The 21,303-nt window shown below is 52.3% G+C and overlaps 9 protein-coding genes across 9 annotated transcripts; 5 read left to right on the plus strand and 4 right to left on the minus strand.

Annotated features, from left to right (window-relative positions):
* Nucleotides 1-320: 320 nt before the first annotated feature.
* Nucleotides 321-2,755, minus strand: DACRYDRAFT_118576 (MFS general substrate transporter). The gene is made up of 9 exons (XM_040770609.1): nt 2,534-2,755; nt 2,445-2,483; nt 2,193-2,396; nt 2,007-2,143; nt 1,730-1,957; nt 1,140-1,665; nt 785-1,091; nt 662-733; nt 321-607 (listed from the first exon to the last, which is right to left on the minus strand). The coding sequence occupies exons 1-9, from the start codon at nt 2,685-2,687 to the stop codon at nt 439-441; spliced, it is 1,836 nt and encodes a 611-aa protein (XP_040625702.1). The 5' UTR covers nt 2,688-2,755; the 3' UTR covers nt 321-438.
* Nucleotides 2,756-2,902: 147 nt separating this feature from the next.
* Nucleotides 2,903-4,085, plus strand: DACRYDRAFT_24353 (mannose-P-dolichol utilization defect 1 protein). Its single transcript, XM_040773652.1, has 3 exons — nt 2,903-3,034; nt 3,143-3,275; nt 3,344-4,085. The coding sequence occupies exons 1-3, from the start codon at nt 2,969-2,971 to the stop codon at nt 4,024-4,026; spliced, it is 882 nt and encodes a 293-aa protein (XP_040625703.1). The 5' UTR covers nt 2,903-2,968; the 3' UTR covers nt 4,027-4,085.
* A 251-nt stretch (nt 4,086-4,336) lies between these two features.
* On the plus strand, nt 4,337-5,190 carry DACRYDRAFT_17955 (uncharacterized protein; the record flags this gene model as incomplete). The annotated part of the gene is made up of 3 exons (XM_040771319.1): nt 4,337-4,652; nt 4,703-4,934; nt 4,995-5,190. The coding sequence occupies 3 exons, from the start codon at nt 4,337-4,339 to the stop codon at nt 5,188-5,190; spliced, it is 744 nt and encodes a 247-aa protein (XP_040625704.1).
* A 1,217-nt stretch (nt 5,191-6,407) lies between these two features.
* DACRYDRAFT_118578 (glutamic acid decarboxylase) lies at nt 6,408-9,112 on the minus strand (the record flags this gene model as incomplete). The annotated part of the gene is made up of 11 exons (XM_040770610.1): nt 6,408-6,836; nt 6,961-7,019; nt 7,121-7,259; nt 7,394-7,446; nt 7,552-7,610; nt 7,809-8,001; nt 8,068-8,373; nt 8,430-8,624; nt 8,672-8,714; nt 8,763-8,798; nt 8,927-9,112. 11 exons carry the CDS (start codon nt 9,110-9,112, stop codon nt 6,579-6,581), a joined length of 1,527 nt encoding a protein of 508 aa, XP_040625705.1. The 3' UTR covers nt 6,408-6,578.
* A 1,612-nt stretch (nt 9,113-10,724) lies between these two features.
* Nucleotides 10,725-12,426, minus strand: DACRYDRAFT_83372 (eukaryotic translation initiation factor 3 subunit 6; the record flags this gene model as incomplete). The annotated part of the gene is made up of 4 exons (XM_040776623.1): nt 12,164-12,426; nt 11,959-12,113; nt 11,156-11,904; nt 10,725-11,100 (listed from the first exon to the last, which is right to left on the minus strand). Exons 1-4 carry the CDS (start codon nt 12,369-12,371, stop codon nt 10,725-10,727), a joined length of 1,488 nt encoding a protein of 495 aa, XP_040625706.1. The 5' UTR covers nt 12,372-12,426.
* A 355-nt stretch (nt 12,427-12,781) lies between these two features.
* On the plus strand, nt 12,782-13,910 carry DACRYDRAFT_96503 (uncharacterized protein). The gene is made up of 2 exons (XM_040777379.1): nt 12,782-12,911; nt 12,964-13,910. The coding sequence occupies exon 2, from the start codon at nt 13,264-13,266 to the stop codon at nt 13,888-13,890; it is 627 nt and encodes a 208-aa protein (XP_040625707.1). The 5' UTR covers nt 12,782-12,911; nt 12,964-13,263; the 3' UTR covers nt 13,891-13,910.
* Nucleotides 13,911-14,031: 121 nt separating this feature from the next.
* On the plus strand, nt 14,032-14,796 carry DACRYDRAFT_24356 (uncharacterized protein). The gene is made up of 3 exons (XM_040773653.1): nt 14,032-14,220; nt 14,265-14,455; nt 14,504-14,796. The coding sequence occupies exons 2-3, from the start codon at nt 14,356-14,358 to the stop codon at nt 14,683-14,685; spliced, it is 282 nt and encodes a 93-aa protein (XP_040625708.1). The 5' UTR covers nt 14,032-14,220; nt 14,265-14,355; the 3' UTR covers nt 14,686-14,796.
* Nucleotides 14,797-15,432: 636 nt separating this feature from the next.
* DACRYDRAFT_17958 (uncharacterized protein) lies at nt 15,433-15,900 on the plus strand (the record flags this gene model as incomplete). The annotated part of the gene is made up of 1 exon (XM_040771320.1): nt 15,433-15,900. One exon carries the CDS (start codon nt 15,433-15,435, stop codon nt 15,898-15,900), a length of 468 nt encoding a protein of 155 aa, XP_040625709.1.
* A 1,867-nt stretch (nt 15,901-17,767) lies between these two features.
* DACRYDRAFT_96505 (N-acetyltransferase Nat10) lies at nt 17,768-21,179 on the minus strand. Its single transcript, XM_040777380.1, has 4 exons — nt 20,647-21,179; nt 19,977-20,594; nt 18,080-19,926; nt 17,768-18,025 (listed from the first exon to the last, which is right to left on the minus strand). The coding sequence occupies exons 1-4, from the start codon at nt 21,136-21,138 to the stop codon at nt 17,818-17,820; spliced, it is 3,165 nt and encodes a 1,054-aa protein (XP_040625710.1). The 5' UTR covers nt 21,139-21,179; the 3' UTR covers nt 17,768-17,817.
* Nucleotides 21,180-21,303: the final 124 nt, after the last annotated feature.

Raw genomic sequence — 21,303 nt, forward strand, 5'->3', positions numbered from 1 at the left:
GTTGATTAGTATCCGACCGGAGAAGGATCTGATCAGGGAACACCGCAGATCAATGCATCGCATGATTGGGGGTCATGCTGGACAGAACTCACCAAGGAAGCTCAAGCCGCCAAAAAACACTTGTAAACGCCAGATATATTCCTACAAATGATGATGGTGGTTAGAAGATGAAATGCAGTCCAGGTATCGATTGCGATAAGAGTAACAGGTGAATGTGGTAAGGAGCAACGAGGCTGTAGGTCACTGTCCAGGATTGTGTCACAAATTGATTCCGTTTTCCATAAACCGCACAAAACGTCACATGATTCATGAGGTGATGTGTGCTGGCTAGTTATTCCCCCCAGTGACGCCAGTATTACACGACATTGCAATACATACTGACCACTGGATATTACAGTGGACTACAGGATACAAGACCAGCGCTAGCAAATACAAGGCCTAATGAGAAGTCAAGGGGATCCCCCTGACAGAGGGATAATCTGTGTCCCGAGGCAACGGAAGCGCACAGGCGCCGGCAGCGAAGCATATTATGCTGGATGCATATATAGGCAAACCAGGGCTGATCGCCAGGAACCATCCACCCAGCAGTGGAGCAGCCATTCCTGCACTGTGAGAACTTGTTGTCAGTGACTTTCTTGTAGCAGACTGTCGTGTGACGCACATTCGGGACAGAGCCGATGCCATTCCTGTCGCTGACCCTCGGACTTCGGTAGAAAAGATTTCCGGGGTCATCCTGTAGATTGGAGTTACATTCTGCTCATGTGCCAAACACCACGCTGCTCACCCGTAAAGCACAGCCCACATTGTTGTGGCGCCCAAGGAGATGGCCATTGTGACTGCGATCACTGTTGTTTCGCTTTGGACCGGAACGAAAGCAACAGTGCAAACACCAGTAAACACCGTGCTGAGGAGGAGACTTCCTTTTCTTCCCAGTTTCGTCTCGATCATCCAAGCACCCAAGAGAGGTCCAGGGACACCTGCCAATGCGTAGAATAGATACTCGTTCAGGGCTTGCGCTCGTCCCCCGCCACCATTTTTGATCGCCCGGCTTTCCAAAAGCTTGGGAAGAAACACGTTAAACAGAGTATAGGCTGTGGAATGATTAATGGAGAGCAATGTTAATAACCACACGCTCTCACATAGAGCAATCAATGCCCATGCACCCCAAACGCAGATAGTGGTCTTCTTCCACTCCGGCGTAAAAAGCATTTCCATTCGCTCCAACCAGCCAGCCAGTGGGCGTCCGATAATGGGTATACTTCCGATTCTAGGATCCTTCACCTTGTGATGCACATGGAGTAGGGGTGAGGGGGTGGGAGCACGCGGAAAATGAGGGTGCTGTTCTTCCACTGGCGTTGCGAACGTGTGAGTATATGTTAGATGAACATCAGGCGTGAGGCTCGTCGAATGATATTCCATCTCCGAATTCTCGGCCGTGGGTGGGCGCGTAATTCCATTGCTTCTGTAACGGACATCTTCCTGATGCTCAACGTCCTGCGGGGCATCCATGATATCGTCGATCGTAAGCGAATAGTCGTGTCCGTTGAAGGAGATAATCTTTCGCAATGAATGGACGGCTTCTATGTGTCTGCCGGAGGCGACAAGATAGCGCGGACTTTCACGCATGCGGAAAAGAACAATTCGAGCCAAACACATGCATGACGTCTAATTATCACACGAATACTCATTAGTACTGACTTGTCTATAAGCAGCTCATGACTGTACTCACGAAAAGGCCTAGAATAGCAAGCATATACTTCCAGCCGAGATTTTCCGTGCCCACATCGCATGCTTCGGATTGGTTCTCTGGGCAACTGTACTTCGGTATAAGAACAACACCCAATATCGAGCTTACGACGGCTCCAAAGCTGAAGAAGATGGATAGGGCGGTAAGGAGATATCGCTTCGCATGTGGGACATTCTCGATAAAGAGGGTGCCATCGGTTGGCATGCTGCCCTAAAAGGAGATCAGACCACTGGCGCTTGCACAAATGAAAGGGGCGTACCCCAACGGCAGAGCCTAGGAAGAAGAAGCATAGGCATGAACTACCAAAGTTAGGCATTAGAGGGCACAAGAGTCCGAAGACAGCGGCAAAGAGCAGGGTGAACTGGAACGCGACCCGTCGACCCATTAGATCCGCACCTGTGATTTTCACTCAATGCGGCATTATAGCGTGATATGCAACACGTACAAGTTCCCCAACCCACTGCTCCTATCATCATGCCGAAGAAGATGGAGGAGGACAATATACCAATGCGACTATCGGGGACGTGAAAGTGATCCTGGACACGCGGTAGGACGACCGCTACCCCTTGAAGCCACATCTTGGTCAATCCGGTCAATAAACGCCCGCGGAGTTTGTAGATTTGAATAGTCACATTGTCCGCCATCCATCCTGCAGTCGCGTCAGCGGTGCCATACGGTATTCCAATAGCGTGCGTACCGAATCCACACAGAGCCAGCAACGACCATTGGTACCATCCTACAAGAAAAATGAGCGTGGAATTCGGTATTGTGTAGGAGGATACGCACCCATGCCAATCCTGTCTATGGTTTTATCGAGGGCGCTGCGATCATCTGAGATGACATCGTCGTCCAACTCGTTGTCATCGATGGCTGACGCTACGTGCGAGCCTTCTTCGTGCAGCTCATGCCCGCTCAAGACTTCATAGCTCATAGTCGACATCCAGTGTAGAGTAGAGCTGAGTAGTCCAAGCTAAACCAGTGGCCATATATCCGGCGAATGCAACAAACCGAGTCGAACAGATGCGAACGCGTCGATGAATGCGGTGCGGCGACGACCCTAAAAAGTTGAGGCGGAAGCGCGGTCGTGTCCTACACGTCGTCGTCGTCCAACCACCGCGCACACTTCAATTCCGTTCTATCCTGGCACCGTTCCCCGTCACATTGTCGGCTGATCCGTCCCCTGTCGTGTCATCTCTTGTTCCGCCAACCATCAGGTCCACAATGTCAATAACCAAGCGTCTCATTCCTGGCTTTTTGCGTGACCGCGCGGTCGCACTCATTGGCGAGGTGAGTGTGTGCTTCTCCCAATCCCGCATCACGCAGACGCTGTGCAAACGTGGTGGTATCGGCTGCGGAGAATCGTTGCAGAGCCTACGCTAAACAGATGATCCATAGGAATGCTACGTTTCTCTTGTTGAAAATTTGAATATTTTCGATACCAAGTGCCTCAAGTATGCAATCTCCAAGGGGCTCGGTGTGGGGCTCGTTCTCGGAGGCTTGATCATGAAACTGCCTCAGCTCATCGTTAGTACGTCCCGGTCTTTTCCTCGGCGCCGAAAACAACCGAGGCTCACTATGTCGCGTACTTGATTCTAGTTCTTCGAGCAAGATCCGCTAGAGGGGTCAGCCTCACGGCCTACGGATTTGAAACGCTCAGTTATGGGATCATTACCGCCTATTCAGCTCGGCAAGCCTATCCATTTTCAACATATGGAGAGAACTTCTTCTTAGGGATTCAGAACGTTGTCATCACGCTACTGATTGTCTACTTTGCTCCCCGTTCGACCCCGACACAACTAGCCGGTGCGGCCGTCGCGATAGCCGTGGGCGCATACCTCCTTCTGACGATACCCATGTCATATCTGGCCATGCTGCAAGGCTCGACCATACCTCTAACGTTCCTTTCCAAGGTTCCACAGATTATCTCGAACCACCGCCTCCAATCAACCGGGACACTTTCATCTTTCGCAGTATTTGCCGCCGTTGCCGGCACTTTTGCACGCCTCTTCACGACGGCTACCGAGGTCAAGGACCCCTTAGTATTCTGGAGCTACGTCGGCGCCGCAGTACTCAATGTCATCATTGGAGTTCAGATGGCGATGTACTGGCGATCTGACGAGAGACCATCTATCCCGAAGTACCGCGAAGATCAGAAGTATCCTGTTGCCCATGAACTCCCGCAGACGGCACCGATCGGAACCCCGACTTCTCCAGGGAAGATCGACCCTGCCGGTAGTCATAATGGCTCGGGTCGCCGCTGGACGAGAAAGTTAGATTGAGGCAGGCTGAAAAACTGTTTAGGCGCGCACCATACCCGTATGTTCTAGTGAGGAGCGCTAGCACAATACCATATTTGTCATCAAACATGTGTGGATCCTGCACGCTGTCGATGCTTCTCTGGTTCCTTTGTTCGATATGCCGTTATGCGAGGGAGCATGTGCTCGTTCATTGGAAGGGACCACGTTAAGCTCTTGCATGGCGGCTCGATCCGAAAACCCGCGAACCACAACGCGCCTAACGCACGGAAGCACTGTATATAAAGACCACGTCAACTCACCTGTCGCCTCTTTAGCCCCTGCTCACCCGACCATGCCCCACGCCCTCCCTCTTGCGGCGCACGCGTCTGATAGCTCTCCCCAGGGACCCTGTACGTACAATTCATTTCGCGTCCCTTTTTATGTCGTCATCACCAACCACTTCAAAGACATAGACCCGGTGTATTCTATCAGTGCTCGTTGGTCCAAGAATGTGACGCATCTCAAGACGGCAAGCGGGCTGGGCTTCACTCTCTGTCCCTTTCTGGTGCCTGCACCTCCGGCAGCCGTCGAGGAGCTCAGGAAGATGCGGATAGCATGTGGCTGGGACGTGGAGCTTATCGACGAATGGATCATCGAGATCAAGGAAGGTCAGCATTAGGGTTCCTATGGAGAATTGTATCTAACCGCTTTCGATCAGGGCGTCGCATTCAATGGACAGCGTTCAAGGATGACACAGCAATAGGCATGTGCGCCCTCAACATCTATTCAATTCATGACGAAAGCTTGGCAAATGGCGTCGATCGGGGAGAGGTTGCTGGAATGTTTCTATATCCCGAATGGAGGTCCCTGGGAATTGGCAAGACTATGATGACGTATGTTGAGCATGAAGCTGCTCAGATGGGAATGAAGATTACGACAGTGAACACTCGGTGAGGATGCACGAGCTTTGCCTATCTTGGGTTCACCATTCTCATTGTGGTCATTGACAGCTCAATGGGGCCTAGCCTTGGTCCTTACCTTCGTCGTGGATACCGGGAATATAAGGGTAGGGAGATGAAATACTTGTTGGAGACAATCCTCGGCCTCGGGCTCACACCAGAGCACATGAGCGCGGCCTTCTTGGAGAAACCAGTTCCGGCGGCGTCCACAGTATTCTTCAAGATGGACGTCCAGACCACAGTCTGATGTGGAGGGCTGGAAGGGCATGTTGTTCGGGACAGAAAGACCCTTGGCGAAAATGATCTGTAGTAGAAGTAGATGAATAAACACATGCATGACGAGCATGCTGGTTTGGAGAGCTTGTTGGGCGTTAAACAGGGACCTTCTCCATGCGGCGCAGACTTCCGAGCCGGGATGCGCGAGACATTGAATACCGGCGTCGGTTGACAGACTCGGATATCTCAATGTCAGGTTGACATCAGCCATGTTCAGGGGAAGTCCGGGGACAACTCCGGACCCTGGACTACAAAGGGAACGGGGCCCAATCACAGTAAGAGTTCAACGCAAGAACGGATGGGCGTGGGACAAGCAGATACGCCCAAGACTCCCGAGACATATGCTTCTTTTCCACTCTGGCAGCGCCATCTGATCCCTCGTCGGCGGTGGATGGCATCACGGGCCCCAAACTGAGCCCCTGGCAAGATTCTGCCTCTAGGATTGGGACGGAACGATCTCCGGGTATGCAACAATATGGCCAGAAGTTCGGGCATGGTGCACGGCATGCTTCGGGCTGCACTGGACTAGCTACCACAACGAGCGATCACGCGACGATTGTTGTTGCGTGACTGGCAATAGCACTGGCTTGTGCACTGGCCTGAAAACTCCGCGCTGGGGAGGGGCCGCCGCTGACTCTGAAAGCTGTTACGCGTTGATCGCGTACATCAAGCAAGGCTGCGCAAACCCGTTCCGTCACCTGGCGAAAGTGCGCACAAAACACCTGCCAAACTGGGTAGTTGAGCCCCGTCCGACGGATGATAAATCAGACACGTGCCTGTTCTCGCAAGGAAGGCCGAATCGCAGGGGCAGGGGAAGTTCGTGATGAAGGAACGGACAACCGATAGGGTCCGAACCGGCGTATCCCGTCGTAATCAAAGCGGCATTATGACCGGTTGGGCCATGATCACGTTCTCGCACAGGGCCGGTCAGAGATGGCCGAGTGGACTCAGGGTAAGGAAATGAGAATGGTCGAACATACTGCATTGGCGGAACAACTGGACAGGTATAATCTGTTCCTGCCTCGGCTACCGTGGTTCATTACCGAGTGCGCGCGTGCGCATGACGTGAACATGCCGGAGGAAGGGGCCTGACTGGTCGACGACGGACGATAGGAAAGAAACATGAGAAGAACAAATGTCCATTGATTCAAATGGGGTTGCTTCTCTTCTGCTACTCGATTCGATATTCGGGATTCAAAGGTTTCGGGACTAGTGAGGCTTGTCCGCGGCGTACCGCGTTCTGAGTGTTCCAACATGTATACAAAAACAAACCAAAATCAGGTGCAATATCATCTCCTCATCAGTATACTCCAACATGGCGTTCTGCTCGGAGAATGCTCTCGTCTCATGCGGGGGCGTTCAGCATACGCCATGGGTCTTGCCATGCTTCGCCTGAAGGCTGTCATGCTCGTGGTGGTGCTTGACCTTTGCGCTCTTGTGGGACTGCTTCGCGTTGTTCTTGGAGGCATTAGCCAGATGTTGGATGATCTCGCTGGGGGTCTTGTCCAGGAAGTCGATGGCGTCCTTGAGGTCGCGCACAAAGACTTCGCACCGATGGCGCGAGAAGTCCTCACGTACGACAACGCGCAGCAGCTTGGTTTGTTCTGCGTGGGGCGCCTGAAAACACAGGAGAGCAAAAGAGTTAGCATGCTGAACAGTGGTTCCTCGATACACGCCCAAGCCCAGAAATTGGCACGTTCGATGGGGCCCGAGCAGGGAAATGACAGATAGAAGGACGTACCATCGTGTACGCCGGAACGATCCACCCGCGGCTCCTCAGATGCCTTGCGATAGCGAACTCTGTCAAACAGAACAAGAAAGAGTCAGGGGTCCGCGCTCCATACGGAAACTGTCTGCCAGCCACAAGTGGCCAACAATAAGCCGTCTAAGATGGGACGTACCGTCATAATGCTTGTCCGCCTTGATGCGCCACGCAACGAGTGGGAGGCCCTTACCCCTCATCTCGCACATGAGCTCGAACATGGTTCCGTCCTGAATACGGACGACCTCCTCGGCGAGGTAGTCTGCGGTCTTCTGGAGCTGTTTACGGAAATGCGCATAAATGTTAGTATCAGTTCGGGATTGGGATGATGAGACAGGATAGCATGGGAGGAGAGAGGAGCACGAGGTGTAACTGATTTGGAAGGGGCGAAAGACATGAGGCTCGGACGTACGTTAGTCATGATAGCCCTGTACCCTCCCTTGCCCAGACGGAGGAACTGGTAGTCTGTTCAAACGGCGTGGGAACGTCAGTTGATGGCTCTTACTCAGCGGGCGTTTCCCGCCCCGGCAGAGCGGGGCGGAAGATACTCGGAGATGAGGGAGCACTCACATTGGCCGATGACCTGGACCGCAGATTTTGAGAAGTTGAGGGTGAACGACACTTGGGGCCTGTTTTCCGAGAAATCGGAAGCACGCAGTCAACATCAAGCCAGTGAATGAAAAGAAAAAGAAAACAAGGAGGGCTCGCCGCAGGAGCCGAACAGAACAATCACGTCGCCAGAACAACAGCGACATTGCTTTTCCTAAGGAACGCAGTGTGCTGGGGCGCCCAATTCGGAAAACCAGTCATGAGGAAGGACGACTCACGCTCCGAGATAGTTGACGGTGAACAGGATTTCCTTGGGGAGGAAATTCGTATTCCTCCACACGGCCCAGCCCACGCCGGCGTATGACAGCCCATACTTGTGACCTGAGGCGTTGATACTGCACACGCGGGGTACGCGGAAGTCCCAGAGCAGGTTGGGGTTGGTGAAGGGTGCGACGAACCCTCCCGAGGCGGCTATTTTCAGACACAAAGGCGGTTATCAGCGCTGTGCAACATGAGAACAAGAAAAGAGGGACCAACCGTCAACATGAATCCATACGTCCGTCCCAAGCTGCTTGTTCTTGACCTCCAACAGCTTGCTAATCTCGGCGATGTTCTCATACCCTCCGGTATAGGTGCTCCCAAGGATACCGCACACGAGGATGGTGTTCTCGTCGACGAGGTCGATCATCTCCTTCGGGTCGGCAAGATATTTGCCCTGCGAGCAGTACCAGTACTTCTCCTCCACTTCGAGGTAGCGGGCTGCTTTCTCCCAGCAGACCTGGACCGCAGCGTTCATGACAATGTTGGGGTGCTCGGTGCTCTTACCGGCGGCCTTGCGAAGGTCTAAGAAAAACGACATCGTTAGTCTTCCTGATCCGCATATCAATAGAACAACGTACTCTGCCACCTCTTCTTCGCGGCCAAGCAACTCAAGATGATCGCCTCGCTGCTTCCGATTGTGCTCACACCGACCGCCTCAGCGTCCTTGTTGTCCAGTGGGGCGTTGAATAGCCGAGCGATCATGTTCACGCAGCGAGACTCGATCTCCCCCAACGCGGGGTACTCCTCGAGATCGATGAAGTTCTTGCTCAGGTCTGACAAGAGGTCAGAAGTTGGAGATGGAAGTGAGGGGTGCGCATACTCTCTACCATGAGCTTCTCGGCCTCTTCCTCCATGTACGTGGTCTACATTCTCTCAGCATGTAGTGACCTGATCTCCAGACGGAAACGTACCACGAAGGATGCCAGGTTGAGCGCGGGGTTACCATCCTACCCATGAAGTGTCAGCTCTGCACCGGTTGAGGCATGGGTACATCATGAGGATCCAGGGGGACGTGGAAGTGACAGGGACGTGCCCCCCTCGAAAAGCTGAACGCGACGCGAGGACGGGGACATACCATGAGAAGCTCGTCATGGACGAAACGTGCTGCGACCCTGGCAGGCATCTCCTCCTCTGCCATCTCGAACCTTGGGATCTCTTCTGCAGCGAGAGCGCTGCCATAGACGGTGGAGGAGATGTAGTGCTCGTGGTCTGGGTGAGCCTCGAGGCGTTCTGTGGCGGGGACAGTGGAGAGGAATCCCATGTTTCGGTATATGCGTGTGATGGTTGGAGGTCAAGATGTGAGGAGGAGGTGAGGATGGTGGAAGGGGTTTTATTGCCTTTCGGTGAAGGGGTTTGCTGTGCTATTTATTGCTCGTAGCGTGTGAGAGTCGCGACGGTGATGGAGCGGATGATGTATGCGTGTATGCATGTATGCATGTATGCGCCTCATTTTCCCACCAACCAACACCGGTCTTTCTCCCTTCTCCCCTCATCTATTAATATCATTTATTTCCCCTTTCTTGTCATCCAATAACAGTCAAGCACAACGCATGCAGTACTTCTTCTGCCCCAACCCACCCCTCACCTCTCCCGCAGTCCAACCCCACGTAGACCGCACCACACCCTTTTGTCGTGTTGCCAGGGACGAGGGGTTAGGGCGATGCACGCGCCCATTGTCGTAACGGGGAGGCCGGGCCACAGAAGGAAGAAACGTCCGCTTTGACTCAAAGAGGTAAGACGCATAACGCCGACAGTCTGAGTCTGAAAATAGAATCGCGATTGGGGCCGCGCTACACGGGAACAGGGCAACAGACACGTTGTCACAGGTGTTGTATAGAAAGGGACGGCCGTTTCATTGATCATCTATTGATCTGACAGAGGATGCTGACCTCTTCGGTGCTCATCATAACCGAAGTAAGTACCACACTGCAACTTCACACGGTCTTCTACACGCTCACTGTAGTAATCTGCATATTTCCCTCCTATTTCTTCTAATCATCTCCTCTCTCGAACCTGTTTCACAACTCAACGCTATTCCTCTAGCGTCAGGGAACGACGAACGTGTGCTCCGCTCCTTCATATACATCTCGTATTACCAGCAGTCCACGTTGGACAGCGGCGACGTGTGGGTGCTCCGTGAATAGAAGGGTCACAGGCACTTTGTTCCAGTCCACGATCGACAAGTCGGTGCAGGTGGATAGTGACTGACGCACAGTGTACAGACAACTACGAGATGGAGTAAAACAATAGCTTGTGAAGAGGTTGTGCCGAGTGATGAAATCATATTTTGCGTACGGGATGATGAGAAGAATGATGATTTTGGCAGGGACTTGTGAAAACGAAAGTGTGCCGAGTGACAAAGTGAAGATATTGTCATTGCCTATATCATTGTAAACTGTCGAATTCTGGCATTGAGCCCCTCACAAGTATATGAATAACTCAGAGGGTATCCGGTGTTTGGCTCAGTGTGTGCAATTCAGGTCCTGGCCCCGCCGGGGTCGGTCTTCCGCTTTGACGATGAGCCTGTTTTGGGGGTGTTTCGCTCAATTACTCCTCCGACTGTGTTCATCACACAGCACTTTGTTTATTCGGGCATTTCTATATCGCATCGTTGCAGCATGTGACTGCGATCTAACAGATCGGACTCGACCTTCAATTGTTACTGAACTTAGAGAACCGATTAAAGGCAGGACTGATAAGCCTGCTTCTTCCTACCTGTAATTTGTGCGGCTGAAGTTTATTCTCGCCATCCGTGGAGAACACATGCGGAAGTCAATCCTAAGGAACTTGTCACTCCAGGACCAGAGATCGAGGTGTTAGCACACGCAACCCAAAGCAGCAAATCATCCCATTACACCGAGTACACCAATCCTCTAGGCAACCTCAACCGGTGCCGGGGTCGGGGGGACGACCTGCTCCGTCTCTCTACCCTCCTGTGGTTGGGGTCTCCTCTCCCTCCTCTCACCCCTCTCGCCCCTTCCCCTCCTCTCCCCACCCTCTTTACCCTGTTGGGCCCCTTCCCCCTGTGCCCGCCTCTGCATCGCCACCCCCAAAGCCTGAGTCCTGAAACTCAGCCCGCGCGTGCGCTCGATCACGCTCTGATACACAGGCGGGAAAGGCTTTTCGATCACGATTATGTTCCTCGAGAGGTCGATCTTGGCATCTGCGCCCATGCGTGTGTCGCGGATCAGGTTTACGATCCATTTTTCGCCTTCTTCCCGAGAGAGGTTCAGGCGAGCTGAGAGGTCACTGAGCGCGCGTCAGCTTACCGATACGTGGTGAGAATGCTGACTAGAATACGTACGCAATATCGATCTGCCTATGTATCCTGCAGTATGCCTCTGAGATAAAGTAACGCGCGTTATCCAAGAACTCATCCTTGAAGTTCTGTAGAAAGACGTCGTTCTCAATCAGGCGTTCTGCTTCTCCCAACTCCCGTTGAGCAGCTTCGAAGTCAAAGTCGACATAGAGCATCTTGAGGAAGTCCGTGATGGGGTCGTGATACTGATAGTTCTCCATCTGGATCACACGGACGACCTCCTTTACCGAGTGCCGGATTCTTCCGCTCGTTGCGGTCTTCCGTGAGATGACGGACGCAGCGGCGAGATAGCGCAGGATCCAAGGGCAGGACGTCTGAATCGTGTTGAGGTATGCGGGGGAGAGGAAGACTTCAAGCAGGGCGTGGCGGCCCTCGGGGTGGTTGAAGTAGACGAACAGGCTCCAGTGGAGGTACCACGTCCTGCTCTGCAGCTGGCCGAGCGCTTGGGAGCTCGCGCTGTCGATACCCACACCGGAGGCAGAGTTCGACACAAGCGGTGAGGCGCGGTTATCGATAGCTTCCCGCATCCGGTCGAGCTCCTCTTTTGCGGTCTGCCAGTCACTACCGGAGAGGATATCGGACGCGAGCTTGCCCCATTGGGCGGAGAGATTGAGTTCTGGGTCCGTGGAGAGTACGAGGAAATGATACAGGAACTGCGCGGCACCGCTGTAGTTTCCGTACGTGTACTGGAACTGGCCAAAATGATACAGTGCGTTGATTTGCTCGGGCATCAGCTGGAGGGGTCCGTTCAGTTAAGCGCTCGCGGAACGAAAAAAGGTTGAACACACGTTGTGCTTTTCTCGTAGGTAAGTCAAATTCTGCATCTTGTCCTGTCGCATGGCCTGCGCAACATCACGGTTCTCAATCACTTCCAGAACAACCTGAGCCTCTTTTTGTAGTCGGTCATTGGTGGTCTCGATGTTACTCCGCTTCGCAGTAAACTCTGGATATACATCAGCACGCAATTGTTGCCAGACAGGCTCTCAGGCGCACCTTCGGGAACTTCTTCATCTGGGTGCAACTGCTCGAACAGAGTAACAGAATAGTCCACCATGTTCGTCCGCCTCGCGAGCTCATACTGTGCCTCCTGGAGCTGCTTTGCCGGGAAAAGGTGTGTCTCGCTCAAATGTGCAAGTAATGGGATGGCCAGATGCCGATCCAGATAGGGGATCATCCGCTGTGTGAGGTCGTATGCAGCCATTTTTTTCAAGTTTGACTGAAGAGAAGGAGACAGTACTGTCGTGGCCGGTGTATATCGTCCCTTGTCGTTCGAGTGCAAGATGAAGTGAGGGATTGTAACTTTTTGCTTCCGGGTCACGGAGCCAGAGAAGCCCTCAACTGCGACGATCCTACGGACACCACGCTCCGACATGTCTCATAGGTGTCCGACATGTCTCATGGGGGGGGACAACACCGCCCTCCTTCGATTAGAACAAAAAGTTGATACCGCTCTTCCCAACACTTGCTCTTGCCACAGTCGCTTGTGGGCTGCCATTGAAGACGCCACCTCGCTTAATTATAACAATATATACTAACAGAACAGCCATGACAAGGTCATCCCCAATCCCTCCTGCACCGCAGCCTTTGCTGATTGAACCTATATAAGAACAAAGCTGATGGTTTGTGAGCCACCAACTCGAAGCGCCGGTCGCAACATATCCGCAACTCTTCGCCGTGCAGGTCACGTCCTCCCTATCATTTCACCACAGTACAACACCTATCTTGTTTTAACCAATGCAATGTACGGTCAGGTTTCCTGTCACGCGACTGAACTTGCTAACATATGGTCCTAGTCTTGAAATTGCTCTTCGCAACACTTGCTCTTCGCAACACTTGCTCTTGCCACAGTCGCTTGTGGGCTGCCATTGAAGTACCGCCTGTCAAGCGCCATCGCCGAGCGCTCGCCGTACATCGAAGCACGATCCGATATCTTGGCATCTTCAGACTCACATGTTGTCGACCGCGCTTTCGACGAAGATACATCGCTCGTGAAGCGAGATCCGTCCAAGTGCGTCCATTGCAACGAACCTGGGCATCCCCTGGTTGGTCTTCATTTCTGCAAGAACGGCCACCCGTCACACACCAAGTGCATCATGGAACGTCTCCACGAATATACTCCCCCTTCCTCAGGATCTACCTACCCACCTGGAGCGATGTGTAAAAAATGCGCGGAGGCCGAGACCGGGCAGCATTCTTATCCAGGCGTGAATCGAGATCCGAAATTGTGCGGCATATGCCAGCAACCTTATCCTCCTGATTATACGTGCCACCTGGGTCACGTGTTACACAATGAGTGCGCATGGGGAGAGTTACTAAGGGGTGGTACTCCCTGCCCAGGATGCGCGGAGGCTGACCTAGCCATACCCCAACACCAACACATTAAACGGGGCCTTGCATTCAAATGCGCGCGTGGATCCCAATGTGCATTCCCAACCCTTGCATCTACCTGCGGATATCCACACGCCAGTGACGCAGCAGCCGCAGCAGCAGCCGCAGACGCATTCTCACCCAAATCCGATCCGGTGCGTCAACTGCCTGGACCCAAATCGAAACCGCCCTCTTTATTCCTGCATCAAGGGTCACGTGTTACACTTCGACTGCCACCCCTGCCAAGCATGCGAGCTGCCTGGGCTAGCCTAACACAAATCAAAGGAGCCCCGTACGGCTCTCTTGGCCTCGCATCCAAATGCGCACGTCCAGCAACGTCCTGGCACGGGTAGGGCCGGCATACGGGTTGTGCTAGATCACGCAGTCCACGAGGAGAGAGATATTTTTTGTGTATTATCTACAAATTCATCAGCTTCGGCTTCCTCTTCCTGCAAAAAAGTCGACGCATCCCGGGCCTATGACACAACGACATGCTTCTTTCCCCAAAGAAGTCCATCACGTTCCTCGGCTCCTGCAGATTGACCATCCCTGATCACGATCAGCGGCCTGCACCATCCAGTGCCCAACTACGATTGAGGTTATCGGCAAACTTAGTAATACGCTCGCAGATAAGCGCTCCATCGGAAGGAGCAATGTAACAAGTGTGATCACGGTGTTCGTGGCTATTCTGATCTTAGTGGTAGTCGATAGGAGCATTGTAACTCACCAGAAGGGAACAACATAGTTGGTCCTGGCTGGATCTATCCCCCACAGTCCGCCCATGCCATTCGAAACCGGGGACAGGCTTGCAGCTTGTAATGTTCGACTGCGACCTGAAGTCGGCGGCAAAGGTATTCGCCGATTGGTGCTGCATTGGGCACAGGGGCGATGTACCCAGCGTAATCCCAGTGCTCGTGACTGTTCTGAGCTTAGTGGCAGTCAATAGGAGCAGCGGAGCAAACTCACGGGAAGAGAACGTAGTCGATGCTGGCTGGCTCTACCCTCCCATCGGCAAGCCGCACGTCCTTCCACACCCTCGTACCATAAAGCCCCCTAAACTCCTTCACTGCATGCCAGTTCCATCACACTCCAAGGTCAAACAGAAGCCGCTTGCCCGAGGGACCATGGACGTTGTAGAAGCAAAATGAGGGCTTGAGATGTACATAACGTGCGTGGTTGATAGAGATAGGGAGTGATGTGTTCGTCGGGGACGGCATGAGTTGGTGAACCAATAATATGTCAATCGTGAGGACCGCAGACATAGACACGTTCAGGAAGTATTCAAACAGATGTCGGTGAGTCATTTGGGTGTGTGAACACATGCTCTACGTGGCGGGCAAGGGTGGACATGGAAGATCATCTGAATAAACACTGGCCAAGCACTGCCTTCGATGTCTAGTAACAACAAGTACTGTATTCCGCCCTGAACATGGGAATCTTCCTTCCCATATTGAAACTAAACAGGAGCTGTTTGTCTGAGGGTTGATCGATCATATCTATCGACCAACAACATGAAACAGAGGGCAAGACGTGTATGGGCTGCCGAGTCCGAACATCTACTTGACTACAATACAGTACGTGTCATGTCCCCGCCAGACTGGTTACTGGACCTTGGTTGACAATATATACCAGTAGAGCTGCCGTGACAAATCATACAATGAATAAAACATTACCAACGACCAGAACACACGGTAGCGTTTGATGAAGAAACTTATATAAGACCAGAGCGGATGACTTGTACAGTAATCCACCAAGCGCCGTTCGCACATATCCTTAGCTCTTCTCCGTGCAGGTCATGTCCTCCCTATCATTTCACCACAGTACAACACCTATCTTGTTTTAACCAATGCAATGTACGGTCAGGTTTCCTGTCACGGGACTGAACTTCCTAACATATGATCCTAGTCTTGAAATTGCTCTTCGCAACACTTGCTCTTGCCACAGTCGCTTGTGGGCTGCCATTGAAGTACCGCCTGTCAAGCGCCATCGCCGAGCGCTCGCCGTACATCGAAGCACGATCCGATATCTTGGCATCTTCAGACTCACATGTTGTCGACCGCGCTTTCGACGAAGATACATCGCTCGTGAAGCGAGATCCGCCCGAGTGCGTCTATTGCAAGAAACCAGATATCGATCACAATCTTTATCTCTGCAAAAACGGCCACCCGTCACACCCCGAATGCATCGACAATCGTTGGGCTAAATTGCTTGCCTCTTCAAAATCTATCCCGTCACTTGCAGCTGTGATGTGTCGAAATTGCGAGCAGGCCGAACACCAGAGGTTGGAGGATGCCCACATAGAGCAATGGGAGAAAGCCCAAACAAAGAACCACAAAGACATACTTAATGGCGCCCACACGTAGAACCGGGTGAGACATTGCCCCTCGCGGCAAGACTCGCATGAACAGGTCATACAAGTAAATGATTGTCCTATCATGTAGTTTGAGTGAGCGCTAGTTACCAATGTATGCTACCCAACAATCCATCACCTTCAGCTTTCTCGTCCGTAGAGTTACATGCACAGCACAGCAGGACGCTCCCATCGCCTAGGAGATCCACCCCACGCTCGTACGCTCCCACAGGCTGACCATTCCGCTCGAAATCAATAATTACAGACTTGCGGCCTGCAATGTTGAACTATGACTGGAGATCGCCGGAAAAGTTCGCCCGCCCGCCGATAAGCGCTGCATTGGGGAGAGAGGCGATGTACCAAGGGTGATCTAAGTGCTCGTGACTGTTCTGAGTTTAGTGGTAGTTGTTAGGAGCAGCGGGGCAAACTCACCTAAAACGAACGTAGTCGATACTGGCTGGATCTACTTTCCCATCGACACAGCAGCAACCTCTTTCCACACCCTCGCACCATAAAACTCCCTGAACTTCTTCACTGTATCCTCTGGGCAGGCAGGCTCCACTCCTACCGTACTAGGCCGAACAGAAGCTGCTCGTCTGAGGGATTGTGGACGTGTAGAAGCAAATTGAGGGCTCGAGAGATGCATAGCGTGGAGTGGTTGATGGGGGAGGGTCGTGCGGACGACATGGGACCGTTGTAAGGGGGAACCGGTCCTATCATATTAGTCAGCCTGCCATAAGCAGGCGGCATCCACGTCGTAGGGTTTTCCAATACTCCTTTTCAAACTACAATAGCATAGTTACCAATACAATTGGGTTCTGACTACTTGATACAGATTTTGCGACTCTCACAACAGCACAGGTTGCTGAATCAGTGGGAAGCGGGACAAACAAGAAGCCAATAATAATTTACCGGACGGTAAGAGCAGCAGAGAGAAACATATTCAGGACGTAGGATACATGTGAAATATTCGGCATTTGGTTCTTCACCATTCGGCGGGTAATGAGGGCTGTTCGGATGAGAACAGAATATAATATAGGATCGATGCTGAAACCCTCCTCCGGCGAGGCTGAGGTACAGAGACGCTGAAACATATGAAAAAACGAATGAATACAATGCTAAAGAATCAAGCAAATTCAAATTTCTGGCTTATATACAACCTGAAGAGTGGGGGATTTTAGTCCCTCGCGCAGGCTTTGAAATTCCTCAGTGCTGGTCACCTCTCCACCAAGTCGTGAACGATATCACTTTGACAATATATGTAATGCATCGTACGTCATTCGCTGTCAACGTAACGGACTTTCCTGACACAGTATCCTAGTTTCGCGACTTCTCGTCCTGGTCTTTTCTGCCTTGGTCATTGGCATCTACCCACTTCCGGTGGAACACCCCATTGTTGGTGCACTCGCCCAGCATACACCAAATATCGAAGTGCGTTCAGATAACGTCGCATCCTCTGGTGGCAAGGCCCGCACCTTGGAAGATGATATCTTGCTTCTTGAGACTCGAGACAAATGCATCCATTGCGGTAAAGCAGAGGAGAGAGCGCACAAGGTTACCTGTCAAACAACATAGACAGTCACCCATCGCACGTCGGCTGTGACAGACCATACGTTGGAGCACAAGACTCCTTATTGTCTAAAATGCATTAAAGAAGAGAAGCAACAAAACCCAGGCAAGAACCATTGGTGGGGAGATTGGTGGTGATAGTTTATGAGCTTATTGACCCCCTTTTCGTGAACTTGGAATCTTGTGCTCCTGACACCTGACTGCGCATAAATTTACTGGGGAAGAGCATGCTTAGAAGATGCCAGTGGGTTGATCATATCGGAGATCCTCGCCCAGTATTCGGGCGTAGATGAATTACCCCTGATAAAGGTGTTGAGATTATATTGCGACAAATGCAGGCGACGCCAACGGTTATACCACTCTACACCCTCTTCACCTTCTTTCCATCTTTCTTCCTCTTCCCCTCTCCGTTCCCCTTCGTCTCCTCCTCGGCTTTCCTCTTCTTGGCGTTTTCTGTGCTTTTCACGCTTACGAGGCTTGACAAGCCCTTCTTGTCCCCCGTCTTGGTGAGCGCCGACACCTGCTTCTCCGCAGCTGACCAGTCTTGAGCGGCGTCATTGATGGCATACCTGCAGGACCATGAGGATACTTATTCGATGTATCAATCAATGAGACGCACTCACTTTGACAGGTCTAGACTGTCAATCATCTGTCTCTGTTCCTGTTTTCTCCGCCTCGTCTCCTCATCCTCCACTGCAGCCTCTTCCAGTTCCTCGTCCACGGTCTTCTCCAGGGCTTTCCATTCTTTGCCATTCGTCGTCCCCTTCGCGTTCATCTTAGGCATCACCGGCTCCTCAGGGATATCGGCGCCAATTTCAGCTTTCTGTAAGACTTGGAAGTGGGTGCAAAGCTTGCGGATCACTTTGATGAACAGTGCGAGGACTTGGTTCACAGGAAGGCCTAGTTCGGACTCAATTTCCTCTACGGTTTTGCGTTGAAGACCAATTGAGAGAAGAATGCTTGCTTGTACGCCAGACAGTCGACCAATAGCTGGCACACGCTGGAGGAAATACAGATTGGATAACACGGGAATGAGGTCCAGCACGACGTGATAGTCGAGCATGTTTGAAGCATAAGACTCGAGTCGTTTGATATCGAACGGTGTCAGATGCATGACCAGCTCGCGCGCGTCCAGCTCCCGTGGTTTCTCTTTCACCGCAGCTGCTCCTGAATTGACTGCTTCGAGCAAGGAGAGGGACATGACACTGGGAAATTCGCGGAACTTGAAGCTGAGCAGGCTGAGGAAACGCTTCCTATAATCTTGTGCGAATTCGGCCAGCCATTCATCTCCATCGCTGCGGAGAGGTTTCAGCATGACGCAGGTGCACTCCCCAGTCAACTCATTCTCCGTTTGACGCACATACAGAGGGACGTAACCCGCGCGCTTCCAGAACTTGAGCAGAGGCGCGGTTAATCCGTAGGACACACCGAGGTAGTCGAGAGGCTCTGGTGTCAGAGATGTGAGTTTGCGAAGTAGGGGAGGAAGGGAGGTGATAGGTCGTAAGCTGGGCTTGTCAGTCTGTAGTGAAGTGGAGGCATCGATGTCGTTGACATCACGATTCATCTCCAGTGGTTCTTCCTGTGCGGCTTCCTCCAAGTTCAACAGCTCTCCACCAAAGAAAGACCGCAGCAAATCCAAGGCGCGCGCACCGTAGCCCATACTGTTGTACTCTGGATGTGTGGCGATTCTGACGACTCTCGCTCCACTCAACCCTCCAAATCCATCGTCCTGATACTGCTGACTGATGAGCCATGGTATCAGGTCCCCGCCTCCCCTGATACCACCTCGTAGACCCTCCATGACAGCGTCTCGTGATATTCGACCCTCCATCGCCACCTGGATGACACAGAGTGGCTCAGGCAAAGTGGTTGCATCGGTCTGAATTTCTTTGCATAGCACGAATAACCTTTGTGCGGGGGCATCGCTCAGGAGCATGAGATCGTCTGGGGCATTCTTGTAGTGTGCGGCCACATACAAACCCCAGCACCTCTCGAGGAACTTCTCGGCGACGGGATGGAAGGAGAAGAGCGTATCGCGCGATATGCAATAGAGGTTGCATTGACGAGGATGGGGTGTGCCAGAGGTAGTACTTGGGTTGGGCGGGCTGAGCAGTAGTAGGCGGGAGAGATATGCTTCAACTGGATCGCCCAACGCATATCGGATTGGCTCGTCAAGGGTAACCTCGTGCAGTTTTCTTGCGGATGCGCCAGCGATAAGCGCGGCTGACCTCCCCTTGTCATCTCCCGAGGCTTGCTGTGACAAGGACAAACGAGAGCTCTCACGCAGTTGAGCGATCAGCTTGAGAGAAAGTGATCGTCCAGTTCCTTCATACCCGTTGATCGTGCTGCTCAAAATGACCAGGTATGGGCCAAGAAGTGCCTTGACTAAGGGTAATGGGATGGCTGCAGCTTCGTCAACGACGAGAAGCTCAGCTTGTGATAATTTGTGCGCGTCTCGAGGGTGAATGTACTAGGATGTTGCGGTCAGCGTATACTCTCATGCGAGATGGGCATACGGACCTGGATGGTCTGCCTTCCCTTCTTCTTCAGGTCGACACGCACAATATCCTTCCCGGCCCCTTGCTCCTCGCCAGGTTGTGGCAGTGCGACCCGAATGTCATAATCCAAATGCTCTTCCCACCCCAGCTTGTCCAGGCCTTTGAACAAGAATTCGAACAAGCTTTTTAAGTTGCTCGGGTGCGGGCTCGTGACGAAGATGTTCGAAAACCCGAAATGGAGGGCAAGGGCAAGCGATAGGCCGAGAAGTGAAGACTTGCCTCGACCACGGGCAGAGGTGAGCGAGACTGTGTGGTTTAGCTCATGTTTCTCCAGATGAGGCAGGACGGCGAGTAGGCCTCGTGCTTGATCGGCCGTCTTGCAGACATCCACCACCTCTCGTACACTCTCCGACTCGTCTGATATCGAGTCCTTCAATGAATGGAGTTGAGCGGAGGAAGTTGAAGGTATTGAAGATGGGTCGAGGGGGGTGATGTCCTTTACAGAGGATATTGGGAGTACATTGAGCTCGTCGTCTAGGACCAGTGTGGTTGGGCAGGAGCCCAGGGAGAGGATAAATCGCTCGTTGAAGCGTGATACAGCTGTTCCAGAGGAAGTTCTTCGGTAACGCGCATGGACATCCTGTGATATAAAATCAGAACATATCATCGCAAAGCGAAGAATGACAACACACCATGGTCATGGTATAGAGCTGTCGAAGACTCCGCATTGTCTTTAACAGCACGACCACCATACCACCTCCTTGGACCGTCTCTACTGTTCTCGCCCACAAGTTCGGAGTAAGCGCTTCGAAGTCCTGCAGTACTAGCATGCCAAACGTCTGGCCCAGAACTTTTTGCGTTTCCTTGTAGTAGCAGTATCGAATGTCCGTGAGGGTAACGAAGAGCTCGAACGGATTTTGCTCATTTGCCTCTCGTCGACCCTGCTTCACCTCACGCTTGATCTTTGCTTCTCGCTTCTTCCGGTGGGATGTAAATCCCAGATCCTTTTTGTAGCACCACAAAACGTTGGGTCGGCTACTCACGCGCGCTTGCGAGAGTAAGAAATGAAGGTTGACGATTTGGTCGCGGGACTTGTCGCCAACAAGTATTATCAGTGAGCGCTGGTTGGTTAACGCGCAGTTGATGATCAAAGTAGGCAGGCGGGGATCAAGTTGTTTGCGCATCTTGGACGTCACGAAGGTGGTATATGAGAGGTGAACACTCCACGGAGACTTGTGGAGGAAAAGGGGAAAAAAATTAAGACCCTTTATAAGTAGGCGCCAACGGGACCAATTATCGTGATTTTCGGCGCTTATATCTGCATAAGGCAGAAATTTACTTGTGTTCAT

The sequence above is a fragment of the Dacryopinax primogenitus genome (assembly GCF_000292625.1).
Source record: "Dacryopinax primogenitus strain DJM-731 SS1 chromosome Unknown DACRYscaffold_18, whole genome shotgun sequence".
Lineage (NCBI taxonomy): Eukaryota > Fungi > Basidiomycota > Dacrymycetes > Dacrymycetales > Dacrymycetaceae > Dacryopinax > Dacryopinax primogenitus.

Excerpts from the sequence above, each read along its gene's own strand:
- DACRYDRAFT_118576 (XM_040770609.1), bottom strand. The coding sequence starts at position 2,687 with ATGTCGACTATGAGCTATGAAGTCTTGAGCGGGCATGAGCTGCACGAA. Across the intron at positions 1,958-2,006 it reads TCCTAGGCTCTGCCGTTGGG|GGCAGCATGCCAACCGATGG; the intron begins GTACGCCCCTTT and ends ATCTCCTTTTAG. Across the intron at positions 608-661 it reads GCATCGGCTCTGTCCCGAAT|TGCAGGAATGGCTGCTCCAC; the intron begins GTGCGTCACACG and ends AAGTTCTCACAG.
- DACRYDRAFT_24353 (XM_040773652.1), top strand. The coding sequence starts at position 2,969 with ATGTCAATAACCAAGCGTCTCATTCCTGGCTTTTTGCGTGACCGCGCG. Across the intron at positions 3,035-3,142 it reads CGGTCGCACTCATTGGCGAG|GAATGCTACGTTTCTCTTGT; the intron begins GTGAGTGTGTGC and ends GATGATCCATAG. Across the intron at positions 3,276-3,343 it reads ACTGCCTCAGCTCATCGTTA|TTCTTCGAGCAAGATCCGCT; the intron begins GTACGTCCCGGT and ends ACTTGATTCTAG.
- DACRYDRAFT_96503 (XM_040777379.1), top strand. The coding sequence starts at position 13,264 with ATGGAACGTCTCCACGAATATACTCCCCCTTCCTCAGGATCTACCTAC.
- DACRYDRAFT_24356 (XM_040773653.1), top strand. The coding sequence starts at position 14,356 with ATGTTCGACTGCGACCTGAAGTCGGCGGCAAAGGTATTCGCCGATTGG. Across the intron at positions 14,456-14,503 it reads CGTAATCCCAGTGCTCGTGA|GGGAAGAGAACGTAGTCGAT; the intron begins CTGTTCTGAGCT and ends GAGCAAACTCAC.
- DACRYDRAFT_96505 (XM_040777380.1), bottom strand. The coding sequence starts at position 21,138 with ATGCGCAAACAACTTGATCCCCGCCTGCCTACTTTGATCATCAACTGC. Across the intron at positions 19,927-19,976 it reads AGGGAAGGCAGACCATCCAG|TACATTCACCCTCGAGACGC; the intron begins GTCCGTATGCCC and ends GCAACATCCTAG. Across the intron at positions 18,026-18,079 it reads GACAGTCTAGACCTGTCAAA|GTATGCCATCAATGACGCCG; the intron begins GTGAGTGCGTCT and ends ATGGTCCTGCAG.